The following is a 22472-nucleotide window of genomic DNA, read 5'->3' on the forward strand; positions in this document are numbered from 1 at the left end:
CACGGGCTTAGAAATGTGCGACCTAAGCAAGATCCGTTGGGTCTATTTTTTAGATAAGACGAAATCCAACACCGAAAAGCGGAGGGAAATCCTATAAATCCCTCTCTCCCCCCTCTCCCCCGCAAATGCGATTTTCTCTAACTTCCGAATTTCTTGGAATTTCGAACTAAAGTTTTGGAAATACCCCCAGTTGGTTATTATGTGTCCGTGTGCCAAGTTTCATTATGATAGACCGATTTAACAAGAAGCTATATCCATAAATATGTTTGCTGTTGCAGCGCTGCTCAAGCGCAGCCCAAGCGCTGCTCACGGCTGTTGTTGATGTTGCTGTTTAGTTGACTGCGAAAATGCTTACACAGACACAAATAGACGCGCATAAACATACATACACTCACACAGTCGCAATTGCTATGTAAATGTGCAATTATATACCCTTTACGTGAGTTCGAATACCGAGAAAGGTAAAATCGATCAAATTTTTTTAAATTTTTTTATTTTTATACTCTGTACATGAAATGTACAGAAGTATATTAGGTTTGTGGGAGCTGAAAAATGTAACAGGCAGAAGGAGGCGTGGCAGACCCCACAAAGTATATATATTCTTGATCAGCATGACGTCTGTCCGTCCATATGAACACCTGGATCTCAGGGACTATAAGAGATAGAGACACCAAATTTTGCACAAAGATGCGTTATGTGTGTATTCTATACGAGTTTGTTTTATTTTTTTGATTTTCCTCCCCACTTCCCCCCTATGGGGGTTTTCCCGATTTTCCATTCGTATAATCGCCTATATCTCGGAGACTATAAGACCTAGGAACACCAAATTTTAGTCCAAGATGCTTTGTGTGAATACGCAGAAAATGTATATTTTGGAATTTCCCTCCCTCGATTTTCTCTAACTCCCGTAATTCTTGGAATTTCGAACTAAAATTTTGGAAATACCCCCAGTTGGTTATTATGTGTCCGTATGCCAAGTTTCACTATGATAGACCGATTTAACAAGAAGTTGTAGCCATAAATATATGTGCTGCTCAAGCGCTGCCCGCGGCTGTTGTTGATGCTGGTGTTTTGGTTGACTGCACACATGTTTACACAGACACGAATAAATGCGCATAGGCATACATACACTCACACAGACGCAATTGCTATGTAAATGAGCAATTTAACATCCTTTACGTGAGTTCGAATACCGAGAGAGGTAAAATCGATCAAATTTTTTTTCTTAATTTTTTTTTACTTGTTTTACAGCAGCTGTCGACTTACTTGCGATATAGGCAGCGATAGTCTCACAAGAAGTATCAGGGGACAACTGAGACACGAAAACTTGCTTTCTAGGAGCTACCACTGTAAGAGACGGGGGCAGAGGAAGGGCTGGGACTACCGCACCTTCTACAGCTCCTGAAGAAACTATAGGAGGTGGTGCCGACGTTTTAGAAGAAGCCCTTGTTCTTACAGGTTTAGATATATTAGGCACAGGAGGAGCTACCAACGGGGCCAACATAACATGAGCCGGCGAAGGCAGAGGGGAAATTTCAAATAAATTTCCAGGCGAAGTAGACAATGAAATTGCCGGCGACACATCTACATTTAATAGCGAGGGAATCGGAGAATCTATCTGAGCCGAGCTAGGTGGAACCTCTAAGAATTGAGGTTCAAGCCTACGCTTGGGAGGAGATTCGAACTTATATTTACTAAGCAAGTCGAACCCTGTGTCAAACTCACTTGAGAGTTGCTTAGTAATTCTATGCAAGCTCAAAAATTTATTTCTCACATTGTCATACATACGAGAGAAATTAAATTGTATGTCTATGCAAACAGGGCATGACCATTTCAAACCACCACAACCTTTTTTAGGCGAGTAAATTTTATCAAGGTCACGACCACTTAGTCCAGCACACTTAATATGCATAAAATTCTCGCACAACCAACAACTTACAAATCGTTGTTGTTCGGAATCAATTGCATCCTTAATTGTGCATGACTTATTGCAGCACGACGTTATGACACGAGCAAGTAGAGGGTTAGAAATGTAAGTAAATGCAAGAGCGCACAGAAATGAAATTACGGTAAATGAACACGAATATACACTCACTGAGCGGCGATATATGTGGACTCTTATATTAATAAGAGCGAAGAGAGCAAGAGAAAAAAATAACACAAAATGCTTGTTATATGGCTATAACTTTCTTTCTGATCAACCTATCATAATGAAACTTGGTATAAGGATATATAATTACTAACTAGATGTGTCTACTATACTTTAGTTTAAAATTCCAAGAATTACGGGAGTTATAGAAAATCTTGAATAGGGGGGGAGTGGGGGGGGGGGGTGCATCGGGAAAAATGAACAAACTCGTCCTTTCTCGGGCTCAGGAGAATCTGTATACCAAGTTTGGTTATTCTAGCTCTTATACTTTCTGAGATCCTTGCGTTCATGCAGACAGACAGACGGACAGACAGACGGACAGACGGACAGACAGACAGACGGACAGACAGACAGACAGACGGACAGACAGACAGACAGACGGACGGACGGACAGACAGACGGACATGGCTATATCGACTCGGCTTGTCATGCTGATCAAGAATATATATACTTTGTGGGGTCTGCCACGCCTCCTTCTGTGTGTTCCATGTACCCTCGCACAAAACTACTATACCCTTGTACCCTTTGGGTATAGGGTATAAAAATAAATTTGACCTGCCTAGGGCTCAGGGGAACCTGGATACCAAGTTTGGTAATTCTAGCTATTGTACCTTCTGAGATCCTTGCGCTCGTCCAGATGGACGAACAGACAGACAGACAGACGGCCAAACGGACATGGCTATATCGACTCGGCTTGTCATCCTGATCAAGAATATATATACTTTGTGGGGTCTGCCACGCCTCCTTCTGTGTGTTCCATGTACCCTCGCACAAAACTAATATACCCTTTTACCCTTTGGGTATAGGTTATAAAAATAAACTTGACCTGCCTAGGGCTTAGGGGAACCTGGATACCAAGATTGGTAATTCTAGCTTTTGTACATTCTGAGCCGTTTACCCTTTGGGTACAGGCTAAAAAAAATATTAATAATTATCTATATGAATACGACTCATATCAATAGACATTGATAGCATTTTAATTGTCAAGAGCATGTTTGGCTTGCCACTATGTTTCTATATTTTTAATTTTTAATTTTTTATTTTTAGCGTATTTGGCCATTAAAGAAATAAGCAACGACAACATTAAACTAATGGTTGATTTCTATCATCTTCAACACATAAGGGGAAATGTTACCAAGGCTTTGGAGGAATATCAAGCGGAAATTGGGCATTTCCAAATTGCTCAAGTACCAAACCGCAATGAGCCGGATACACAAGGAGAACTAAATTATCGCTATATATTTGAAAAGATTTTGGAGTTAGATTATGATGGTTGGATCGGATGTGAATATACACCAAAAGCCACTACAGTAGAAGGACTCAATTGGATTTCAAAATATGGCCTTACACTTTAAGCTATATGCACATACATACTCGTTTAAACATAATTTGTTATTTTTTGTATTTTTAGTTTTTGTTATTTTAGAAAAATTCTAGCATTTTGGTGAAATGGGATACATATAAAACAATTAAAAGCAAAACTTCAAAAACCCACATTTGTAACAGCTAACTAAATGAAAATAAATGTTGTTATTTGTTGTTTATTTGTCCGTGCGCGTATGGTCATTCGTATGTAGCTTTGATTTTTATATTCTGCACATCAAATCTATATTAGGTGCGCGCGAGGTGAAAAATATAACAGGTAGAAAGATGCTTGACAGACCCCACGAAGAGTATTCTTGATTAGCATGAGAAGACAAGTCGATCACCATATTCCAAAATGCCTTATGTGAATTGAAAATTGTGAAGTGAAAATTTGTTTTTTAGAATTTTCATCCCCACACCCTCTCCCCCGAAATCAGTGATTTTATATACCTTCCATAATTCTCAGAATTTCGGACTCTCATTTATCAAATACTTTCAATTAGTGATTATTAGTCCGTTTGCGAAGTTCCATTATGTTAGGCCGATTTACAGTTATAGCCATTAATATTATCTCAAGCCAAGCACTGCCAGCAGCTGTTGTTTTTGTTGCTGTTTTGCAGAGGCTCACGAAACGTCGGACGTATTTTTATATCGCTTCGCCGTGTCTTAAAATTATAGTGCAATTAACGCCAAATTTAACAAATTAATTCTCGAAAAGACGCTCAGGGAATGCATGGGCACCTATGCTCGTGTGACTCATGTAAATTTATCATATTTTGCGATTAGAACTAAGAGAAACGAACTAAATCTTGTGAAAAAAAAAAAACAAAGTAATGCCAAGGAGTAAGAGCATAAGCTCTGTAAACAGCAAAGAAAAATGAGCCAGAATCGTGCTCGGCAGCACCAACAACAAGACGAACGTCGACTTGCGTTGACTTTGTTCACCCATCCCATTGCAAAGTGGGTCATGGAGTGCCCAGTGACTGTCTCCAGACCCCTACTGCCTTACCAACGAATTACTGATAACAACAACAACCAGTATAATGCACTCGCTTTCAACTGTGTCTTCGACAACGACAACTACAACAACAATAACAACAGCAGTCTCTTAGCACCCGGTATTTTCAACTCACTGCGACCTCCCCCTCCCAGCCGAAAATTACGCAAAGCGCCAACGGGGCGTTAATACAGACTGGGCTCGATCGCTATGTGCAAATTAAACGAAAACTAAGCCCACAAGCGACTAAGAAAAACAACGCATCCAAAATAATAAAAACAGCTAAAAACACTGTGCCAACTGAGGCACTGAAAAACAATAAATTCGCGATTCTCAGTTTATCTGAAGAAACAGCTAAGGCCCAGCAACTAAAGCCGCCACTTATTTATGTGCGTCAGGCTAATTGTACAGAATTAGTTAAGAAACTCACTACTTTGGCGAAAACAAATTCTAATTTACGTCTATAAAAAGGGTATGCTACCCCTTTTGAACTAATGAATGAACTAAAATACAAGTCAATGACGAAAATAACTATCGATCAGTGACCAAATACCTCGACGATGAAAAAATGAACTACTTACTGTACCTACCAACTTAAAAGTAGGAAGGGATTACTAGTGGTTATCAAAGGAGTCAAGCGAGATAAAAGATGGACTTAAAGACAAGGGCTTTGAAGTCAAAATGGCAATGAACATAATAAATAGAAATAAAATTCCCCAACCAATGTTCAAGGTAGAACTGACTATTGACTGTATGCCTATAAGTAAAAATGAAGTTCACCCAATATATAAGCTACAATATCTACTGCACCTAAGCCAACAAAAATCCGCAGCTCGAAATCTAGTCACAAAACTTTCCATACATACCGTCAACTACGATTCCAGGAGAATCTTTTGCTAAGGCGTCAAGCTACACCAACGAGTCGTACGCCTCAGTCTCTAAACAAACCACTGCAGGAATAATGATTCGTCAGACATCGCAACAGGGGCCAGAAACAACTACCCAACATACCACTGAAAATCCATCCCAATTGCCTAGTGGAATTGAATCAATTCTGGCAACTCTAACAAATACAATGGTAGCAATACAACAAACTATGCAGAAAATTTTGCGCAATCAAAATCTCCTCCTGGAACTACTAATCAAATAGAAATTTAATTAAATAAAATTAAACTTACTCGCGACACTTCTCACCGCACCGTGTCAGTTCCCCCAAACATACATACTATACATCAAACTTTTTTACCCATATCACATATACACAAGCATTGTACATTACACTAACCACCAACATTGTACAAGCATTCAATACATACATACGCACCAGTGTACATCAAACATCTTCAAATAAACACTCACACAAAACCACATACCAGCCGTCTTCATTTGGGAAGTGAAAAGGCCCCCTGCGATAATACAGCAGCATTTGGGTCCTTCTAGCTTCCTAGCTTCGGTGGAACCACTGGATTCAAACCGATAAGTACACAAGTGCAATTCATTCCTCGTTACTATATTCCTTAGTTGCACTTTGCGAGTGCGTTCCAAAAATAAGCAATTCGATTCAAGTGTCTGTGCAAGTTCAAGTTAACCTAAAGAAAGGGAAAATTGCGATATATATATATGTGTTCGGAGCAGAACGCTCAAAATTAACGAATATTGGCTGAAATCTTAAACTCCCAAAATATGTAAACAATAGTCTAAGCTTTCACTCATGTTAATTGCATTCTCACATTGTGCTCAATATTCGCACTCAATATTTGTCCACCATCCATTCTGAGCTTTCGCATGCAGCTGAAGCTGCAGCCGCGGTAGCCAGACTACTCCCAATTTGATCACGCACAAATGCACACTGATTATAACGTAGCGCGGCCTATTATTTTAAATTAAACCAATCTGATTATAATCGTGCCAAAGGTGGTACAAACCAGTGCCTCCTCTAAACATTGGTGACCCCGACGTGATCTTTTGGGAGTCAATTTCGCATAATTGTTTCAATTCGGTACAATTAAATACATTTCGTTGAGCGTCTTGCCACATTTCGGTGAAAAGACCACGCACACATATAACATACAAACGGTGATTTACGCGTATACGTACGCATATACACACATTCGCACAATCGTTCTGCTGCTACACCCGCATTCGCATAGGCGGTACATGCAAGAGGCTTTCGGTCGCATAAAGCACGCCACTTTTCTTTTGCATTTTGGTGCGACTGTACAACACGCACTGACGTACATACGTACATAGGCGTAGCTGTAATCGACAAACACAAAGAGAGTGATAAAGAACAACGCGCATACTGAACTTCGCTAGTTCGTTTTGCCTGCTGCTTGCATATGTATGTATATTCAGCCTCGCGTCTCCGCTGCTAATTGACATTATTGCTTACAACATACATAGTTAGCACTGCCGGCCGGCCAATTGTTTACGTCGCTGTTCTTAAATAATCCGCGAATTTAATCCGCTTTTGAACAATTGCGTGCTACTAGCAGAGCTCTCGTGTTTATATTTTTATATTATACAAACAAGTGCATACGTAATCTGCAATCGCTCAAGATCCAGCAGCCACTGCACAGCCAAATCTGGCCGCGAGTGACATTGACTTTTACAAGGCGAAAGCTGCTGCAGTGTTCAAACAACTTGTGTCAATGAACCAGTTCCTTCTGCCTGATGAGCTTAGCCATTTGGATGAGGCTGACCTACAAGTGCGCATAAAGGGTGTCGAACGCATTAATGCTGATTTTGATCGTGCGCAGTCAACTCTCGAGAAATTGGATCTGTTGGAATTGGCGAGCGACTCGAGGGAGAACTTCGCGCAAATATATTACGAGGTAGAATCCAAGCTTTCTAGGCAGCTCGACCATCTGCGCAGAGCCACAGTCTCCAACTCTACAACAGTTCATCAAAGCATTGACAATCACAGCTCATTGTTAAGGTCAACATCCCGCAGGTCCCGCTTGCCTGAATTGCAGCTCCCACATTTCTCTGTAGCCTACATTGATTGGCCTGACCTCTACGCTGTCTACAACTCCGCCGTCGGTAACAATGACGATCTTGCCAAAGTGGAAAAGTTTCAACATCTTTCTTCGTGTCTGGATGACGCCGCCCTCGACACAATACGTGCTCTTGAGCCTACGGAAAAGAGCTACGACAAGGCTATAGAACTGCTAACCAAAAGTTTTGATAACAATTTACTCCATTTTCAGGCACACGTGCGGTCTATATTTGGTCTTTCAGGCGTTGAGTCAGGTTCCGCAAGCAGTCTACGAACATTAAGCGATAAAATCAATTCCCATCTGCGAGCACTAAGCACAATGGCAACCACACAGGAGCTTGCTGATGGCTTGCTTATTCATCTAATATCTGGCAAATTGGACCAGCATACGCATAAGAAGTGGGAGGAGGCCTTGCCCACCGGTAAACTTCCAAAATGGGCAGACATGTCGCAATTTCTGGAAAAGAGATGCCGGATGATGGAAAATTTGGAAAGCGCTATGGTACACAAGACACCTAGCCAACAGGTGGGCAAGAGCTCAAGTAGATCGAGCCGTAACACACTTATGGTATCGACTAACTTCACGCAAGCACTTTGCATATTTTGTGACCCTAAGGACCACTATTTGACCAAATGTCCAAGATTTTTAAACTTAAACGCCATCTTGCGATATAAGGAGGCAAAACGACTGCATCTGTGCCTCAACTGTCTTCGCAAGGGCCATTCCCTGCAGCAGTGTAGGTCAGGGCATTGTAGACGCTGCCAGGAAAGCACCACACGCTACTTCATATGGGTGAAGATTCAGCTACCAACGGCGTGCAGCCTGCACCTGCAACGGCCATGCAGCCACATTCGGCGTCAATATTTGCATCAACCGCTTCGCTTCAAACAGAACCAGCAGCCCTGAAAGCCAATTCGACATCGCAGCTGAACTTCGTCACCGCTCGTCTGGCTGACCAGCTTCAACTCAAAACATATCGCACAAGCATCACTATATCGGGCATTGGAGAATCGCCTCTCTCATCAGACAAATCGGTTGACATTTTTGCACAATCTCGAGACGCCAGCTATCGTGCTGCATTTTCTGCTGTTGTAACGCACACAATTACCGACTATCAACCACACTTCGACTTAAACGCAACAGAGTGGAACATACCAGGCAACTTAAATCTTGCCGATCCACTTTTCTTCAAATCGCAACGTATAGACCTACTCATTAGCGCAGGTCTGTTTTTCGATCTTCTTTGCATTGGGCAAATTAGAATAGCAGATCACCTGCCGCTACTACAGAAGACCAGGCTAGGCTGGATTGTATCTGGAATTCTTTCAAGCAGCAAAGAAAGGCATTCTACATTAGCCGCACTAAGCAAAGAGCCCAGTTTGCAGTCAGGCGCTGACTCGCTGTCCGATATTGTTAAACGATTCTGGGAAATAGATAGCTGCTGCGGTCTTTCTTCGATCATTTCCGATGACGACGCGCTTTGTGAGCTGCTATTTCAGAAAGGATGCACAAGACTTGGATCAGGGCAATATTCGGTTAAGCTTCCAGCAAAAACAAACTTCGATAATCTCGGCAACTCATACGACAGGGCCCTCCGCCGATTTAGGACACTCGAAGCAAAACTTAATAAAAATCCATCGCTTAAATCACAATATTCGGCATTTATGCAGGAATACATAGACTTGGGCCATATGTCGTTGGCTTTAGCAATCAAATATTCCTCAATATTTTCTGCCACATCACTGTGTCCAAAAGTTGGATAGCACAACAACAAAACTACGCGTTGTTTTTGATGGATCTGCTAAAACAACATCAGGCGCTTCATTGAATGATGTGTTATTAGCGGGCCCTTCAATACAGCCAAAAATTCTCATCACACTTCTTCGTTTTAGATTCTTCAAGGTTGCATTATGCGGCGATATATGCAAGATGTATCGTTGTGTGCGTATGACGCACCCAGATCAGCATCTGCAATGCATCCTATGGCGCAACAATCCATCTGAAGAGATTAAGGCCTACACGTTGGACACCGTAACCTACGGCACGAAGTCAGCAGCATTCTTAGATATCAGAGCCATGCACCAATTGTCCTATGACGTGGAGGCTGCATTTCCAATGGCAGCCAAAATTGTTCGGAGGGATTTCTACGTCGATGACTTGATCTCTGGAGGCGATGCCATAGAGGAGGTATCCCAAATTCGCCAGGAGGTAAAGCAGCTGCTGCGGCGGGGCCATTTTCCAATTCGGAAATGGTGCTCCAATGAACCAGCTGCACTGCATGGTGAGGCAGCCTCAGATCGGGAAAGCATGCTAAAATTCCATGATGGGACTGATGTGGCCAAAGCGCTTGGATTAGCATGGGATCCCAGCTCCGTCAATTTACTGTTCAACTTTTCACAAATCTTGGCTGACGAGCCAACCACAAAACGCACAATTCTGTCTGTTGTTGCCAGAATCTACGACCCGCTTGGTTTAATATCGCCGATAATCACCAGGCTGAAAATATTCCTTCAAGTCTTGTGGAAGGAAAAGCTCGCCTGGGACGAGTGTTTGCCGCAATCCCTGCGCTCTATATGGTTGGAGCTTACAGCGCAAATCTCATTCGTGACGTCAATCAAATTTCCTTTCTTTGTATTGTTGCCCAAAGCTACGTGGGAAATACATGGATTTTGTGACGCCAGCATATCCGCATTCGGTGCCTGCATTTACGCCCGATCAGAACAGAACGGAAAATTCGCATCGCACTTACTCTGTTCGAAATCCCGAGTGGCGCCCCTAAAGGCGCTTACAATTCCAAAGCTGGAGTTGGCAGCAGCGCATTTATTGGCTGCGTTGCTCGGTAGCATTACTCAGTCCATTGCATTTGAACACAAAGAGCACTGTTGGTCTGACTCAACTATTGCACTATCCTGGATACGAGAATCACCATCAAATTTTAATGTTTTTGTCTCCAACAGAGTTGCGCAAATCCAAGAGCTGACAAAAGGAATGATTTGGCATCATGTGCCATCACAGATGAACCCAGCTGATATCCTATCTCGTGGATGTACACCTCTTGAGCTAGCAGAATCAAGCCTATGGAGCATCGGCCCAGCTTTTCTGCGCTCTGATACTTCAGACTGGCCAGCATCCGCACCACCTATATTGGATTTACCGGAACGCCGTCGCAAGGCCTTAATCGCATCCAAGCAACTGGATATATTTCTTTTAGCTGCAAATACCAAAATTCGTTTAGCAAGCTGCATCGCGTATTTGGCTATGTACATCGCTTCATATCACTCAAAAACAAGGGTTGCCCTCGCACTAGTGGATCATTAACATTGCAAGACATAAAGGGAGGCACGTATCTGCTCATCAAAGCTATACAGCTCGTACACTTTGGTGATGAGCGCAATCTATTGCTCCCTCAGAAGCAACTTACATCAAAAAGCAGATTGCTGTCGCTCCATCCGATTATTGATCACACTGGACTTATGCGTGTTGGCGGACGCCTTCACAACGCTGACTTGGATTATGATGCGAAGCATCCCGTCTTGCTTCCAAAGCACCACCCAGTCACTGATGCAATCGTCATGTTCTTCCACCACAGGTTTCTACATGCTGGCCCGCAAAGCCTGCTCGCGATCCTACGACAAAGGTTTTGGCCAATTGGAGGACGCAAAACTATCGCTGCTATTCTCAATAAGTGCGTGCGATGCTTTCGTCTTAAGCCCAAATTACTCGTGTGCAGCTTACTCGTCCTTTCTACGTGACGGGGATCGACTTCTGTGGACCATTTTTCTATAAAGCGGAAGCCAGAAATAAGGCGCCGAGAAAATGCTACATTTCGGTTTTCATCTGCTTCGCCACAAAGGCAGCTCACTTGGAACTGGTGGAAGACCTTTCGACTCCATCGTTTATTGCGGCTCTCAAGCGTTTCATAAGCATCAGAGGCAAACTGAATGCCATCTGGTCGGACAACGCTACCAATTTCGTTGGGGCAAAAAATGAACTGAACAAGTTGCGGGCACTATACTTTAGCGACCCCCAAAATAACGAATTAAATAACGCTTGCATATCACTTGGAATTAATTGGCACTTCATCCCACCACGTTCTCCGCACTTTTGTGGTTTGTGGGAGGCCGCCGTAAATGCTGCGTAAATGCTGCGGCGTACGCCACAATTGACGAGCCTGATGTCACTCACCTAGACATCGATCGTTTGGGTCGCTGGCAGCGCTTGTGTCAAATGCAGCAAACGTTCTGGCGCAAATGGAGCACCAGTTACTTGACATTGCTGCAAGAGCGTGGCAAATGGCGTCTCTCTTCACCGAATCCTCCAGTGGGCGCCATCGTACTGCTCAAGGACGATAATCTTCCTCCGCTTCGATGGCATCTGGGCCGAGTCGACTCGACCATTCCCGGCAATGATGGCGTCGCTCGCGTAGCCATCATCCGAACAGCAAATGGACTGGTCAAGAGAGCTGTTGGCAAGATCGCTGTTCTGCCCGTTGAGACCACTTCAGTTGGAAGAATGCCTCTTCCAACGGGGGGAGCATGTTCGGAGCAGAACGCTGAAAATTAACGAATATTGGCTGAAATGTTAAACTCCCAAAATATGTAAACAATAGTCTAAGCTTTCGCTCATGTTAATTGCATTCTCACATTGTGCTCAATATTCGCACTCAATATTTGTCCACTATCCATTCTGAGCTTTCGCATGCAGCTGAAGCTGCAGCCGCGGTAGCCAGACTACTCCCAATTTGATCACGCACAAATACACACTGATTATAACGTAGCGCGGCCTATTATTTTAAATTAAACCAAACTGATTATAATCGGGCCAAAGGTGGTACAAACCAGTGCCTCCTCTAAACAATATGTATATATATATATATATATATATATATATATATATATATATATATATATATATATATATCGCAATTTTCCCTTTCTTTAGGTTAACTTGACACTGAATCGAATTGCTTATTTTTGGAACGCACTCGCAAAGTGCAACTAAGGAATATAGTAACGAGGAATGAATTGCACTTGTGTACTTATCGGTTTGAATCCAGTGGTTCCACCGAAGCTAGGAAGCTAGAAGGACCCAAATGTTGCTGTATTATCGCAGGGGGCCTTTTCACTTCCCAAATGAAGACGGCTGGTATGTGGTTTTGTGTGAGTGTTTATTTGAAGATGTTTGATGTACACTGGTGCGTATGTATGTATTGAATGCTTGTACAATGTTGGTGGTTAGTGTAATGTACAATGCTTGTGTATATGTGATATGGGTAAAAAAGTTTGATGTATAGTATGTATGTTTGGGGGAACTGACACGGTGCGGTGAGAAGTGTCGCGAGTAAGTTTAATTTTATTTAATTAAATTTCTATTTGATTAGTAGTTCCAGGAGGAGATTTTGATTGCGCAAAATTTTCTGCATAGTTTGTTGTATTGCTACCATTGTATTTGTTAGAGTTGCCAGAATTGACTCAATTCCACTAGGCAATTGGGATGGATTTGTAGTGGTATGTTGGGTAGTAGTTTCTGGCCCCTGTTGCGATGTCTGACGAATCATTATTGGTTGGTCTTTTCATCGTCGAGGTATTTGACCAGTGATCGATAGGTATTTTCATCATTGACTTGTATTTCAGTTTCATTTATGCTACCCCTTTTTATAGACGTAATATAGAATTTGTTTTCGCCAATTTTAGTAGTGTGTATTAAACTAATTCTGTACAATTTGCCTGGCGCAAATAAATAGGTGGTGGCTTAAGTTGCTTGGCCTTAGCTGTTTCGGCGTTATCTTCTTTAGGTAAACTGAGAATTGCGAATCTATTGTTTTTCGGCGCATCAGTTGGCACAGTGTTTTAAGCTGTTTTTATTATTTTGGATGCGTTATTTTTCTTAGTCGCTTGTAGGCTTAGTTTTCGTTTAATTTGCACATAGCGATCGAGCCCAGTCTGTATTAACGCTCCGTTAGCGTTTTGCGTACTTTTCGGCTGGGACAGGTCGAGCTCGCATTGAGTTGACAATACCGGCCGCTGAGAGACTGCTGTTGTTACTTTTGCAGTTGTCGTTGTCGAAGTCGAAGACACAGTTGTATACGAGGACATTGTACTCGTCGTTGTTGTTATCAACAATTCATTGGTAAGACAGTAGGGGTCTGGAGACGGGCACTGGGCACTCCATGAGCCACTTTGCAATGTTCTGGGTGAGCATATTAACGCAGGGGCTAGAGAGCGTTCTCTTTCCGAATTAGCTTGCAGTAATGCAGTTGTTGTTGGTACCGTTACATCTAGTGCGCGTATAAAAGTACGCGTTGTTACGAAGTGACGAAAGTCGACGTTCGTCTTGTTGTTGTTGCTGCCGAGCACGATTCTGGCTCATTTTTTCGTTGTTGTTTACAGAGCTTATGCTCTTACTCGTTGGCATTACTTTATTTTTTTCACAAAATTTAGTTTTTTTTTTTAGTTCTAATCACAATATATGATCAATTTACATGGGTCACACTAGCATATGTGCCCATGCCCTTAGCGTCTTTTCGCGAATTAATTTGGTTAATTTGGCATTAATTGCACTATATTTTTAACACACGGCGGAGCGAAATAAAAATACGTCGGACATCTACGACGTTGACCTAACTATGCTAGGAACCTGGGGCAATTTAGTAACATGAGTTCCGCATCTTCTGCCACGCCCTTACGGCACCAAGTGCACTCCGCCGAAGAGGCATGTCCAAATGTATGTAGGTAATGTGGAAGTTGAGCTCACCATGCTTTCTGCTAATCCACTTCTGGATGTTGGATATCAGACGATACGCCCATCGTCCTTTAGTCGAGGCGTCCCAACACCATTGCCATCGATCCAAACTTAGGCGCCTTACCTCCTAGCGCAAAGTGGCCGCTGATCGACTGTCTGGCTCTAAGGCACGTGCACCTTCGAACGCAGCCTCCAAAGCCAGCTCCTCGAGGAGTATCATTCCTTCTAGCACGAGTGCTGCTTCATCAGAAATCGTCCTGAATCCGCTGCAGATCCTGATCGCTCTTAGACGATATGTCGCATCGGGGCTGCGTCTGTAGGACCCCTTCTCCAAGGCGTGGGCCAGACTGGAGCAGCGTAGAGCAATACCGACCTCATTCCACTTGTTAGCAGTGCTCAGCTGTTTTGTTTCGGTCCTCTGCAGTTCAACATAATTCATGCGAGCGCTCTTCCAGACTCCGATGCCTTCCGGTTTGCATACTCCAGGTGCTCGCGAAAGCATAGTCTGGTATCTAGCATTACACCTAGGTACTTTATGGCCCTTTTGGACTACACAGTCGTTTCATCAACCATAATGCTTGCAGTCTCCACCTTCTTCCCGCTGATAATTTAAACAGCCTCGGTTTTGTGGGGCGCAACTTGCTCAATAGCTGCACAGCTGACCATTTCATAGCCACTGTGATTATGGCAATATTATCGGCGAAGCCGACTACGTGCAGCGTGCCAGCGTTCTCCCGCAGTGGCTTCCGTAGTAATGTTCACCACCTTGCCGATGGCATCCATCGTTGACCTTTCCTTGAGGTATCCAAATTGGCTTGAAAATAGTTCGTCTGCACTCCCCAGGGCCATGCTCAGCCTGCTTGTCAAATGAGCTTATCCAACACCTTACCTAACGAGTCCAGTAGGGAGAAGGGCCTGTACGATGAGGTTTCTTCTTCCAGGCTTCGGCAGAAGAATAAGCTGCTGTCGTTTTCACCTATCCGGGAACACTCCTTCCCTAAGGCACTAGTTGTAGAGGTCTACGAATGCCTCACGGTGGAGTACCATGGGTAATCTTAGGGTTCTGATTGGGATCGAGTCTGGTCTGGCGCTTTGGATGGTTTAAGACTTCCGGCGATAGCGAGTAATTTATCAGTCGTCAACGATTCAATGAAAAAGGTTGGGCCACCAGCTCCATGTGGGACCACATGTCGCTATGTTGCTATGCCTGCATGGGAAAAGCACTTAAACTATGCGTGATACGGTCGACGCATCCGACGGTACCATTAGCGCGTAGGGGCCGGAGCCTTTTCACCACAAGTTGGTATGATTTACCCCAGGAATCATGCTCGGCGGAGTCACAAAGCTCAAGAAAGCAGCTCCTTTTGCTGTCCTATATAAGCTCTTTGAGAGCCCTTCTTTTAGGGCGGTAGTCCTCCTGTAGTACGCTGAAGTCGGCTGAGCATCTTGATCGCCGTCTGGCTCTCATCGGCATTGTACATGTTCCATCAATATATGGGGCTAAGGTGGTCTAATGATGCTGAGAAGGCACGCGTGTTGAACGGTTCGCTTCGAAACACCCTAGTAGATGGTACTTAGTTTGTTTGTCGCTGTAGGGTCTCGCTTTCTACTACGAAGAGTATGGCCTCATGGTTGCTTGCTGTGTAGTCCAGAAGATTGTGTCTAATAAACGCTAAACCTCCAAGTGCAGTGAACAAGTGACTTTTTGTTGTTGCTTGCCATCAGTGCATTCACATTTCTGTGCTCTTTTATATTATTTAAATAAATAAATTCCTTTAGAACGGATTTACACTATTAGCGACTAAGCTGTACTGTTTGATGCTAAACTTTGTTTTTACGATCACATCTCCACCATTGTTAATAAAGCAAAGGGCACTCTGGGCTTTATTAAACATTGGGCGAAGGAATTGGAGGACTCCAACACAAGATTGCATTGAATCTGTTAAAAAGCAATTTCTTTTGTTTGCCTTAGAATGGATAGAGTTTGTTTTTTATTATTCCTTTTTACTCCGCTTGGGAGCTTAGGGCTTCTACAAGAACATTTTTCCATCTGACTCTCAATTTCTAGCCGTCTGTCTGGACTTCTGGGTTAAATTCTGAAGTGTAATCTGCCGCCAGGTTGTCGTCTTTTAGGTCTGTCGACCCGACTGCTTCCTTGGAAGTGTTCCTCCAGAGTAACCGTAGCATCGAGACAGTCGATGTACATAAAAAAAATCAATACCATAGAGAACTTAAGCTAAATAAAACTAAAGAAATAAAAATGACAAAAATGTCTAATAACGAATCCGACACGGATTCACAGCAGAAAGTAGTCAGATACGTTGGACCTATCAAAAAAGAAGTGGAAGTAGAAGAAAACAAATTAAGATTAAAATACTTAAATAATAAAAGATAAAATATAATTAAAAATTAAAGGTGAAGAATCACTGACACGTTGAGGGAAAATTTATTAGCCAGTCCGGCAAGCTATGCCCCTACTCACAGCAGTGGTGATCAGTGATTCTACTGGAGGTAGCTGAAAATAGAAGATTTTAGTGAGGGGAGAGAGAGCTCTCTTGAGATTAAAAAGTGAAAGTATTATAATTATTGCAAAATACTCGAAAAGGATTGTGCATGGCGTAATCACTAGTGCATCTAATATGTAGAAGAGGCAGAAAAATTGATAGAACCTAAAAGCATAGAGGAATCAACATTTCCGACAATCAATGGAGGAACAGAACACCAAGAACTATCCTACGGTGAGCTAAAGAAGGCAGGTTAATAAGAAGAAGACTACTGGAGTAGGATGCTAATCGCAGATTAGGATTCCAGTTTAGACCACGAAGAGCAAAAAGAAGAAATTGTTTCTGGACCGACTCAATGCGATCCTGATGCAATTTCTACATGAGCAGTATTCTAGCACTGGCCGTACTAGAGAACTGTACAGTAAGTTAGTGGTGTAGGGGACGTTAAATTCTCTGGACCATCGTTTAATAAAACCAAGAACACCCTTAGCTTCGTTATCGATAGTGAAGAAGTGAAAATTGAAATTCAATTTGGGATCAAAAAGTACTCCAAGATCTTCAACTGTAAATATACGTTGCAATGGTATATTGTCAATCGCATAAGTACCTAGATATGGTCTGGACCGGTGAAAAGTCATAAACTTGCATTTAGAACAGTTGAGGTACAGGTAGTTGACAAAGCACCCCGTTAAAAACAGCATATCCCGTCTGTTTATACCCTGTACCCAAAGGGTAGAAGGGTTATTAGTTTTGTGCGAGTGTACATGGAACACACAGAAGGAGGCGTGGTAGACCCCAAGACCCCACAAAGTATATATATTCTTGATCAGGATGACAAGCCGAGTCGATATAGCCATATCCGTCTGCCTGTCCGTCCGTCTGTCTGTTTGTATGAACGCAAGGATCTCAGAAAGTATAAGAGCTAGAATAACCAGACTGGGCATACAGATTCTTCTTCCAAGTTTCTGATTCCTCTCAGCAAGCAGTAACGCAATTGCCAAAATCGTCGTCATTTCCAAGCGTCATGACTGCCACATCTCATCATTTCAGCCCAGAATCTCAGACCTAATGTTCTGCTTCTCACCACCGTCGTTGTCAACGTGAGGAGTCGCGCTGGCACATTGGTACCTTGTCGTGCCTTGGGTTTTTGGTTTCGTCTACAAATTTATTCATCGTATCCGGTGCTCTGGCCTAACACTGGCTTGCCTACATCATGGAACTCACATTCTGCTACGTTCCATTCAACTATCAACGCTTTTCGAGGACTACAAGGCGCTACGGGCGGGACAGCGAGTGAAACCCTCCAGTTCCCTGGCCTCGCTCGCGCCATTTATTGATGAGGTTGGATTGCTTCGCGTAGGCGGACGGCTGAAAAATTCTCCGTTGGATTTCGCAACCAAGCATCCAGCAATTTTACCCAGGCAGCATCCTGTGACAAGAGCGCTTATTTATCATCACCACATTTGCAGCTTACATGCTGGGCCAAGTGCGTTGTTGGCCTCGATTCGTCTACAATACTGGCCCATAGGCCGCCGAAAGACGGTTTCAGCTGTTGTCAGCAAGTGCACAGTATGCTTCAGAACCAAGCCGCTGATGGCCGACTTGCCGAGTGGCTGACGTTGACTACTGCTGCCCAGTTTTCTACCCGAGCGAAGTTCGCAACAGCTCAGCGTCTACATATGCTTCGCGACAAAGGCTGTGCATCTAGAGCTCGTCAAGGACCTGTCCACAGCTGCTTTTCTTGGTGCTTTAAAACGCGTTATCTCCCCGCGTGGTCGACCCGCTCGGATATGGTCCGATAATGCGACTAACTTCGTTGGCGCCAAAAATGAATTGGCAGAGTTAAAGCTTCTGTTCCTGAGTGCTGAGCATGTACAGGCGGTGCAAGAGTTTTGCCTAGCAGAGTCGATTGACTGGTGATTTATACTTCCTCGTTCAGCACACTTTGGCGGACTTTGGGAAGCGGCGGTGAAGACGGCAAAGCATCATCTTTACCGTGCTGTTGCCCCTGCAATACTCAACTTCGACGAGATGCGCACCTTGGTTTGCCAGATCGGCGCTATAATTAAATCCCGACCATTACTTCCCGTTTCAGAGCATCCTTCAGACCTTGACGTGCTGACATATATTGAACCTGATGATACCAAGCTCAATTACGATCGTTTGGGCCGTTGGCAGCGAGTCACCTATCTGCAACAGCTGTTCTGGAATCGTTGGCGCGAAGAGTACCTCACTTTACTGCAAGAACGTTCAAAATAGCGTACTCCATGCCCTGGAGTCGCTTTCAACTACGTGGTTCTCGTCAAGGATGAAAACTTGCCGCCTCTAAAGTGGCCATTGGCAAGAGTCGTCGAGCTGATCTCTGGAGCCGACGGTGTATCGAGGGTCGCGGTGCTGCAGACTGCAACTGAAATTATTAGACGAGCGGTGCGCAAATTGTGTGCATTGCCAAAAGAGGATGAGGTTGGAAGCCCGTGCCTTCCAACGGGGGGAGGATGTTTGGTCAAGCAGCAGGCACAGGCAGCGCAGTCGTCCGCAGCAGACGCATAATTATGTACTTTGTACATTTTCTTTTGCTATCCTTTTATTAGTCTCTGCAGCTGCCAGTGCAGCTGCAATCAAAGTTAGTTGACCTAGATTCGCCGTACCAATCTAACGCTTCTCGCTGTGCTGTTGTACGAGACAACGCACTTCTACTTTTGCGCATATTGTTTAAAGGCTCAACTATTTGAGTTGGTGGCCTCTTAAATTCGTGTATATCAATTCGGTTTATAGACAAACATAATTGGCCCTGCGCGGCAAAATATACATATGTACATTTAAAAAGAGATCGTTCTTGCTTTAATTGTCGTGTGTGACGCCCGCTTTAGACAAAACACATTGACTAAACAAGTAAAAAAGCTAAAGTCGGGTGTCCCGACTTTGAAATACTCTGTACATATGTTTACAATGTGTGAGTGTATGTATGTTTATGCGCGTCTATTTGTGTCTGTGTAAGCATTTTCGCAGTCAACTAAACAACAACATCAACAACAGCCGCGGGCAGCGCTTGGGCAGCGCTTGAGCAGCGCTGCGGCAGCAAATATATTTACGGCTATAACTTCTTGTTAAATCGGTCTATCATAGTGAAACTGGGGGTATTTCCATGCCAAATTTTAGTTCGAAATTCCAAGGATTACGGGAGTTAGAGAAAATCGCAATTGCGGAAGAGAGGGGGGAGGGAGGGAAATTCCAAAATATACATTTTCTGCGTATTCACACAAGGCATCTTGGACTAAAATTTGGTGTTCTTAGGTCTTATAGTCTCCGAGATATAGGCGATTATACGAATGGAAAATCGGGAAAACCCCCATAGGGGGGAAGTGGGGGGGAAAATCAAAAAAATAAAACAAACTCGTAAAGTTAATGTCTATTTGTCCCGTATTGTGCTCAGTTTAGTGGTTGTGCATTTAACAGGTATTTATTTTATAATTTTATAGTGTCGGCGTCAGTGCACTGCATTTTGTTTTTGCAATTATTTTGCATTTTGCTTTTAAGCAGCTCCCTTTGCGTGCAAAAGGTTTGTGTGAGTGTTCGCGGTAGCCCTCTCATTGTGCACTTTGCTCTCACTCAGCCTTCTGTTTTTGTTTGTATTTGCAGTTTGTCGCAGTACCAAAAACCTCATCTTAGTGCCGCTCAGCTTTTTTGCTCAATTTTTGCTTACAGCATTCTTCTCCTTAGAGCAGTAAGGTGTGAACACCTGCGGCTGCTGCTCTTCCCTCCATATTCTCCCTTTTGAGTTGCGATCTGCTGCTACCTGCGTTTTGTTTTTGTTGACCAGCTGTTGTGTTAGGCAACAGCGCTACCCATCCCATGCGTTGGAATTCTGCAGCAGTCAACTGGGGCTCTATGGGAAAAGCTGCCAACCTGTTGACCATGTATTGTGGGACTTTCGCAATTTAAGATTTGGTAATTTTAAAGTTTTGCTATTACTCCTGTGCACTTTCCGCTGCCTCGCGTGGGCGTGAGCTGGTGAGTAGATGTATTTCTTCGCTCTCACCTGGGCAGAGCTCCTCCACACTGGCGAGGTTGCTTGAATGCTGTTGTGCCTCGGCAGCCGTGGTTTTGATGTCTCGCACGTGTGCCGTTCTGCCCCTGCCTTCTGCTACTGGCCGTAAATTCACAATGACCGGTGATACGGACGCTTTCACTGTGTATGGCCCGTCATAGGGTGGAGCCAGCTTTGCTGCAAACTGTTCAGCAGCGTTGAACAAATATTGGTGTTTGACCAGCACTTCGTCGCCGATGCGGGGTCACCATTCACGCCGTCTTAGCTGTCGTCCGAACAATATAAGCGCTGGTGAGTAGCCTGAGGCTTCTGATTTTGCTGTGTTAATCGCCAACTGAATTTCCGGCAGGTGTTCGTCCCACGCGGCGAGCTGGCCATCCGCTAGCTGCGCATTGATGGTTTTGACCGTTCTGTTGCTGCGCTTAGTCGGATTCTCTTATGGCGTGTATGGCGCTGTGAGCTTCTGTTTAATGCCCATCTCCGTGAGGAATTGCTTCAGTGTGCGGCTCGTGAACTTGGCGCCATTGCCAGTGACAAGTTGTTTCGGCGTGCCAAAGTGGGCCAGAATTCGTTCTTGCAGCGCCAGTTTTACTGCCCCTCTTGGAGTGTAGTACCAGGTGGTCTGTCACGACTGTGAAATTGTATCCCTCCAGGTATGTCGTAATTTCCGAATGCTCCACATAATGGCCAAGCATTCTTTCTCTGTGACGCTGTAATTCAATTCGGCCTTTTGCAGCTTACGACTGGCATAAGACATTACGTGTTCCTGGCCATATCTGTTATGTGCTAGCACTGCGCCCAGCTCGTCCTCGCTAGCATCTGTCTGTAAACAGAAGCGTTGGCTGAAGTTGGGACAAGCCGAAATAGGAGCTAGATGCTGTCGAACGCCTGTTATTGCATATGTGCCCATGCCCATTTCTGGCCCTTCATCAGCAGTTCGGTGAGCGGCCCGACTGTCGCAAAATTAGGCACGAACTTCCGCAACTGTTTTAAGTTGGTTGGGGGTTTTAATTCACGTGTGGTTGCTGGATTGCTGGATTTTCTGGATTCGTTTGTATCCCGTCTTCTGTCACCAGATGCCCCTGATAGCGCATGGACCTGCGAAAAAACTCACACTTATCTTGATTTACCCGTAGATTTTTCGCTATCAGTCTTCGGAACACCTCCCTTAGGTTGCATAGGTGTTCTTCGAATGTCTTCCCAATACAACTATGTCGTCCAGATAGGCAAACGTGTGTGGAGCCATATCTGGGTCGATGACGATGTCGAGTGCCTGTTATAAGACGGCTGGGGACGAGTGTAAGCTAAATGGTATCACCCGTTATTGGAAAACGACCCGTCCGGGCACTGTGAATGCTGTATACTTTCGACTGTCTCGCTTCTTGGAGATCTGCCAATATCCGTTTCGTAAGTCGATGCTGCTGTTGTACTTCGCCTGCCGTAGCAGTTCGAGAATATGTTGGATTTTCGGATTCTCTCCGCCACGCCCCATTCTTCTTACGTACCAGCACTATGGGTGCGCTGTATTCGGTATCGGGCCGTTCAATGCAGCCCTTTCCCAGTAATTCGTCTACATCGTGGTCAATCACCGCTTGCATCGTAGGATTTCTCGGATAGTAGCGCTGTTTGATGGGCCTGTCATCTTTAACGCGGATCGTGTGTGTTGCCA

The 22472-nt window shown here is 44.0% G+C and overlaps 1 protein-coding gene across 3 annotated transcripts in view; it reads left to right on the forward strand.

The window, feature by feature from the left end:
• The window catches only part of LOC115629549 (putative hydroxypyruvate isomerase), a 106917-nt gene extending 103253 nt beyond the window's left edge, over nucleotides 1-3664 (forward strand). For 2 of the 3 annotated variants that reach the window (XM_030526031.1, XM_030526032.1), the window contains one exon: nucleotides 3197-3664. In XM_030526031.1, coding sequence (XP_030381891.1) covers nucleotides 3197-3504 — 308 coding nt within the window. In that variant the 3' untranslated portion in view covers nucleotides 3505-3664. The remainder of the gene's footprint in view (nucleotides 1-3196) is intronic. The other variant, XM_030526033.1, reaches the window with a different exon arrangement.
• Nucleotides 3665-22472: the final 18808 nt, after the last annotated feature.

This window comes from Scaptodrosophila lebanonensis, unplaced genomic scaffold (genome assembly GCF_003285725.1).
Source record: "Scaptodrosophila lebanonensis strain 11010-0011.00,11010-0021.00 unplaced genomic scaffold, SlebRS2 tig00000157-arrow-arrow-pilon, whole genome shotgun sequence".
NCBI classification, from domain to species: Eukaryota; Metazoa; Arthropoda; class Insecta; order Diptera; family Drosophilidae; genus Scaptodrosophila; species Scaptodrosophila lebanonensis.